At 43.7% G+C, this 7,500-nt stretch overlaps 1 protein-coding gene across 1 annotated transcript in view; it reads left to right on the forward strand.

The window, feature by feature from the left end:
* The first annotated feature begins 3,256 nt into the window (after positions 1–3,256).
* The window catches only part of LOC120551177 (ras-related protein Rab-8B), a 10,159-nt gene continuing 5,915 nt past the window's right edge, over positions 3,257–7,500 (forward strand). The window contains exons 1-2 of the mRNA XM_039788394.1: positions 3,257–3,274; positions 4,402–4,635. Coding sequence (XP_039644328.1) covers positions 4,512–4,635 — 124 coding nt within the window. The 5' untranslated portion in view covers positions 3,257–3,274; positions 4,402–4,511. The remainder of the gene's footprint in view (positions 3,275–4,401; positions 4,636–7,500) is intronic.

Here is a 7,500-nt window from a genome sequence, read left to right on the forward strand (position 1 = left end):
AGACACACACGCACACACAAACAAACACACACAGAGACACACAGACACACACACACTCTCAGACACACAGACACACACACACACACAATAACACACACACAATAACACAGACACAGAGACACACACGCACACACAATAACACACACAGAGACACACAGACACACACACTCTCAGAGACACACACACACACACAATAACACACACACACAGAGACACACAGACACACACACACTCTCAGAGACACACACACACACACACAATAACACACACACAATAACACAGACACAGAGACACACGCACACGCAAACAAACACACACAGAGACACACAGACACACACACACCCTCCGTTTCGTTTTTCCTGAGGCACACTCTTTCTCCTCTTTTTTCCTCCCTCTATCCTTTTCTCCCTCCTTGTTCCAAGGTTTTGGTTGTCCTGGTGATTCTGGGCTCTTTCCCTACTGTGCTTCCACTTTCTTTTTTTTTGTTTTACATGTGAATGGGTGTGGTTAGTGTTATTTCATCTTTTTTCTTCATTCTTATATTATTATTATGTGTGTGTGTGTACTTGCTGTGTGGCGCTAAATGATGTTGTGTTCTCCGACATTGTGTGTTTTCCTGTTAACATATTTCACCTCCCTATGTCTTCGTCTTGCTCAGATGACTGTTGCCTGTCAGTCCACATATAAAGGTCTCTTTCCTGGTTGGGTGGTTTGGGGGGGCTCTTACTGAGTCTTTTCTACCACTGGTGTTGTGTTTTTTCTCCCACCTTTTTGGGTTTCCCACACCCTCGTTGTTCTTTCGTGTGGCACATCTTATGTACCCATTCTTTGTTGACCCCCCTTTCACCCTGTGTCCAATTCTGAAACGGGGGCCTCCCCCGCCCCCCCCACACACACACACACACACACTAGGACCCTTCCTCCCCACATTCCACAACACCACACACACACACACACACACACACACACCCTACTGGGTTTCCTCCTCCTTCCCCTGTGTTGTGTCTCTCGGTGTTTTTCCTGCTTTATAGATCTATCATGTCTGTGATGCTGTTTTTCGTGTTTGTGTGTGTGTCTCATGTTTGTGTGTGTGTGTGTCCTGTGTTGTGTGTGTCTCATGTTTGTTGATGTGTATGTGTGTCTCTGTATGTGTATGTTTATGTGTGTGTCTATATTGTATTGTGTCCATGTTGTGTGTCCATATTTGTTTGTGTGTAGGTCCTCCTTCCATCCCCCCCCCCCCTTCCCCCCTCCCCTCCCTCCCCTCTGACTCCCTCCCTCCCTCTCTCCTCCCTCCGGCTCCCTCCCTCCCCCCCTCCCTCCCTCCCTCCCTCTCTCCCTCCTTCCCTCCGGCTCCTCCCTCCCTCCCTCTTCCCTCCCTCCCCTCCCTCCCTCCTGCCTCGCTCTCCTCCCTCTGACTCCCTCCCTCCCTCCCTCTGACTCCCTCCCTCCCTCCCTCTGACTCCCTCCCTCCCTCCCTCTGACTCCCTCCCTCCCTCCCTCTGACTCGCTCTCTCCCTCCCTCTCTCTCTGGTGTTTACATAAAGAAAAATCATGTTTCCTGTAACGAGGCGATAGATAAGAAGCCTTTATTGTCATTATGTTGGTGTAGATGGGGCGGGGCTTATGTAGATACAGGGGCGGGGCTTGTGTCACTAGAGGCGGGGCTTGTGTAGATACAGGGGCGGGGCTTGTGTCACTAGGGGCGGGGCTTGTGTAGATACAGGGGCGGGGCTTGTGTCACTAGAGGCGGGGCTTGTGTAGATACAGGGGCGGGGCTTGTGTCACTAGGGGCGGGGCTTGTGTCACTAGGGGCGGGGCTTGTGTCACTAGGGGCGGGGCTTGTGTCACTAGGGGTGGGGCTTGTAGTGCTATGAGTGGGGCTTGTGGCGCTAGGGGCGGGGCTTATCTCGTAGGAGGCGTGGCTTGTGCGGCAGCTACTCTACATGATGACACATTCACAGCGAACATACGCACAAATGTTTTCCGTGACCAATAGCGAATGTTTTTACTCCGAGTTGAATCACAACATTCATATTAATAACGTCAGCTCTCTGCTTTGTTTCTCTGGACAGTTTATGGAGATATATATCGGCTATTTTTTTAACAGTAAACCTGTGTAACCGTAACTTATTTATTATTTCCTGTTACTGTCTCATGCTGCTCTCTCTCTCTCTCTTCCTTCCTCTTCCTCCCCCTCTCTCTGTCTCCCTTTCTCCCTCCCTCTCTCTCTCTCTCCCTCTCTCTCCCTCCCTCTCTCTCTCATGAATCTATAAACATATATAAAGGAAGAGAACTCTGCTGTGTGTCTCTTCTGCTTCTTTCACATGTTCATTTATTAAAAAGGGCTGTTTGGAAAGATTAAACCTGAGTTATTGTTTCTGTTATAAGGAAGGTGAAACCATAATGGGATGAAAAGCACTTTTAATGACATCACACAGTACAAAGATCATGACATCATTCAGTCAGAGAGAGACTGTCAGCAAGTCCAAACTTCACAGAAAGTACTAAAGTATGTTAATATCTTAAACTTTCTGTTTGGTTGTAGTGTGAGAGGCTTGTTTCGGATGGTTCAGACTTTCAGGACAGGCAAAGGGGGGGCCAGCTATAGGCGGGACAGGTAAATAAAAAACAGGTGCCAGATGATTACAGCAATGAGAAAATAATTCTGGAAAAAAATGTTAAGAAAAAGCAAAAACAAAAGCTTCAGATTTGTCGGGAAAAAAATGACAAAATTTGTAAAGAATTACGTACATTTTTGTTGTTGAAACAGGCAAAATTGTCATGAACAAACATGAAAATAACTAAAAAAAATGGACAAAAGTGTCAGAAAAGCTACAAAACAATTAAAAAAAAACGTCAAAAACAATGAAAAAGCGTCAAACGTTGAAATAAAACAGCAAAAAAGTTAAATAAATAAATTACATTAACTGCTGATATCTTGCCAAGGTCCCCCAAATCCATTTTAAAAAAAACAAAAACAACTTTCCACCTCCGATATGTTGTCATTTCTAACTGTTTTAATAGTTTTACATATTAATAAAGTTTTCATTACGTCTCTGAACTGAGAGACCGTCACTGAGTGGCTGCATCACATTAACGGCTGAGCACGCGCCCCGGACCCGTGATGTCACAAGGACACGCCCCCTGTTTCCAGGCTGTGACAAACTGTCCGAGATTAGAGCGGGAACACAGGAAGGCTCACCCGCAAATTAAAGTTTAGGGGGATTTTGACTATTATCTGGCCTTTTTTTATGATAATGTTTGATTTAGGGTAAGTATGACTCTATGTTCTCAAGTTTCTGTGTCTGATGGGAAAAACAATCTCTGAAACAAGCCATCACCAAACTCCACCAGACTCCATGTAAATAATCAGGACTTTTATCATTGTTAAAACACACTTCAGTCAAAGTGGACAGAAACTAAATAAAACTACCAAAAGCCGTCTTGGTTCATCTTTCCACTGTTCCAACAATCACCACTCTGGTTTGGTTGAAATAAACCCTTAATTCACCCATTTACATGTGGAGATATGCTGGCTCTATACACACTAAAAGTCCTGATTATTTACATGGAGTCTGGTGTAGATATGCTGGCTCTATACACGCTAAAAGTCCTGATTATTTACATGGAGTCTGGTGGAGATATGCTGGCTCTATACACGCTAAAAGTCCTGATTATTTACATGGAGTCTGGTGGAGATATGCTGGCTCTATACACGCTAAAAGTCCTAATTATTTACATGGAGTCTGGTGGAGATATGCTGGCTCTATACACGCTAAAAGTCCTGATTATTTACATGGAGTCTGGTGGAAATATGCTGGCTCTATACACGCTAAAAGTCCTGATTATTTACATGGAGTCTGGTGGAGATATGCTGGCTCTATACACGCTAAAAGTCCTGATTATTTACATGGAGTCTGGTGGAGATATGCTGGCTCTATACACACTAAAAGTCCTGATTATTTACATGGAGTCTGGTGGGACACAACATAATTTTTACTTAAAGAGTAAGATCCTTTTAGTTTAACATGAAACAGCTCCAAAGTATGTTCGAGACAAAATACGGTCGTAGTCATAGAAATAAAATGCATTTTGCAGTTTTTTTCCTGAACTATTAGGACTTTTTTTATTTAAATGTGAAGATCTTTTTTAGAATTTTTTAAAAAATATTACGACCTTTTTTACTGAAATATTAAGACTTGTTTCATTCAAATAAAAAACAATTTTTCTTAAAATGTTACAACTTTTACTTCCATGGTAGTAGTCTTGATTTTTGTACGTGTTTTATTGTGAAAAGCCCGCGCCGGATGTGTGTTGTGGTGTACTGTGTGCAGCTTGAATCTGCTGCCGTGTTTCCTGCTTCCTCCCTCCCTGTGTATGTATGTGTGCGTGTGTCAGTGTCAGCGGACAGACCCAGACCCAGACACGAACCAGAACCAGAACCACAGATCCCAGTGTTTCCAGCAGAGTATCAGCGCGTGCGAAGGGCCGGAGCGTCCGGCGGGAAAATGGCGAAGACGTACGACTATCTGTTCAAGCTGCTGCTGATCGGGGACAGCGGAGTGGGGAAGACCTGCCTGCTGTTCCGGTTCAGCGAGGACGCCTTCAACACCACTTTCATCTCCACCATCGGTGAGTCACAAACACCGGTTAACGGGGCTCTAAACTACCGGCTATCCGTCTCCTCTTCCCCGCTGAACGCTGTCACTTTACCGGAGAACCGTTAGCTCGGTAACATCCCTATCAGAACCGTTAGTTAGCGACTTTCTGTTGTCCTAGGATGGCGAAGGAATGTCCCGCCCTACTCTGCCCTACTCTGCCTCTGATTGGCTCAGCCTGACACTCTTAACCAATCACACTCCTTATGTCGAAACAGAGTACTCTGAACTAAGCTCTGATCAGCCAAAGTTACCGGAAAACTATTATTATTAAAAATAACGAGAAATATTACAACTTTCTTTCTTGGATATCAGTAATCACGATTATTATATGATTTATAGTTGGGGTTATAATTCACTCTGGAGCCACAGTCACTAGGTCAAAGGACACACACACACACACACACACACACACACACAGAAACAGACACACACACACATACATACATACACACACACACACAGAGACAGACACACACACACACAGAGACAGACACACACAAAGAGACAGACACACACATACATACATACACACACAAACACACACAGATACACACACACACACACACACACACACACACACACACACACTGGTGCGTCAGAGCTACCTGTTCTTCTGGTGGAAACAGGAAGTGGAACTGTCTACTCAGTGACACACAGAGAGAGTGTGTGCGTGTGCGTGTGTGTGTGTGTGTGCGCGTGTGTGTGTCTCGCGCGTTACGTCGTGGCAGTTTCCTGTGGCGTCGCTATGACGACCAGCCACGCTCTGGTTTTCAGCTGCTGGAACTGGATGAATAAGTTCCCACAATCCTTTGCTGCTCTGCTGTCAGACAGAAGATGCTCTGTCACCGTGCGACACTCTGACCTGTGTGTGTGTGTATTTCTGTGTGTCTGTGTGTGTGTGTGTGTGTGTGTGTGTGTGTGTGTGTGTGTGTGTGTGTGTGTGTGTGTGTGTGTGTGTGTGTGTGTGTGTGTGTGTGTGTGTGTCTCTGTGTGTGTGTGTGTGTGTGTGTGTGTATCTCTGTGTGTGTGAAGTATGTCAGCGATGTGAAACTAGTTTTGGATGGATTTATGAATACAAAGACACATTTATATGACCAGTAACATACAGCAACATACACTAACATACAGCAACATACACTAACATACACTAACATACAGCAACATACACTAACACAGTAACATACAGCAACATACAGTAACATACAGCAACATACACTAACATACAGCAACATACACTAACACAGTAACATACAGCAACACACACAGTAACATACAGCAACATACACTAACATACACTAACATACACAGTAACATACAGCAACATACACTAACACAGTAACATACAGCAACATACAGTAACATACAGCAACATACACTAACACAGTAACATACAGCAACATACAGTAACATACAGCAACATACACTAACATACAGCAACATACACTAACACAGTAACATACAGCAACATACAGTAACATACAGCAACATACACTAACATACAGCAACATACACTAACACAGTAACATACAGCAACATACAGTAACATACAGCAACATACACTAACATACAGCAACATACACTAACACAGTAACATACAGCAACATACACTAACATACAGCAACATACACTAACATAGTAACATACAGTAAACTAGAAAATTCCGGAATAAATTTTGACAGTGTGCCTACTACTTGGTGCACATCTGAATAACACTAGCTAAGTAGATACATATGTCACACTGTCACAGAGAGAGAAAAAAAAAAAAAAAAAAAAAAAAAAAAAAAAAAAAAAAAAAAAAAAAGAGAGAGAGAATACAAATACAAATACAAATAGGAGTCTGATGGATTTAGGATGCTTAAAGTACTGATTATTTACATGGAGTCTGGTGGGTTCCGGATGCTTAAAGTACTGATTGGAGTCTGGTGGCTTTAGAATGCTTAAATTACTTTATTATTTAAATGGAGTCTTGTGGGTTTAGGATGCTTAAAGTACTGTTTATTTACATAGAGTCTGGTGGGTTCAGGATGCTTAAAGTACTGATTATTTACATGGAGTCTGGTGGCTTTAGGATGCTTAAAGTACTGTTTATTTACATGGAGTCTGGTGGGTTATAGTGACGCAAGCCTTAGCAATACAATATATATAAATTGTAATACCACAGTTTTGCTTAAATTTTAAATACATACAGTGTTGTTTTAACGGTGAAGTGTTAAGTGTCTTAACCTTTTAGAGATATACCTTTTTAAAACCTATTTAAGACATTTCTGTTTACCAGAAACAGCTATGAAGTAGCTAGCGCTAAACACACCAGACTCCATTAAAAAAATAGCACTTTTAGCGTGTATATAGCCAACATATTCTCTCCATCTCTATCCTTCCTTCCTCCCTCTCTCTCCCTCCCTCTCCCTCTCCCTCCTTCCCTCCCTCTCTCCCTCTCTCACTCCCTCTCTCTCCCTTCCCTCTCTCCCTCCCGCCCTCCCTCTCCCTCCTTCCCTCCCTCTCTCCCTCCCCCTCTCTCCCTTCCTTCCTCCTTCCCTCTCTCCCTCCCGCCCTCTCTCTCCCTCCTTCCCTTCCTGTATCTCCCTCTCTCTCCCTCCCTCCCTTCCTTCCTTTCTTCCTTCCAGAAGTCTCCATGATATATGTGTGTGTGTTAGAAGTTGTTGCTATGGTAATGCGTGTGTGCGCGCATGTGTGTGTGTGCGTGTGTGTGTTAGAGGAGGGAGATGTATGTTTGACAGGATGTCATAAAGAAGTACTACTCATCCCACAATCCTAAGCGTAACTACGTTTCTAATTGGTGGAGATCTGTGTGTGTGTGTGTGTGTGTGTGTGTGTG

Source organism: Perca fluviatilis, chromosome 21 (genome assembly GCF_010015445.1).
Source record: "Perca fluviatilis chromosome 21, GENO_Pfluv_1.0, whole genome shotgun sequence".
Classification (NCBI taxonomy): Eukaryota; Metazoa; Chordata; class Actinopteri; order Perciformes; family Percidae; genus Perca; species Perca fluviatilis.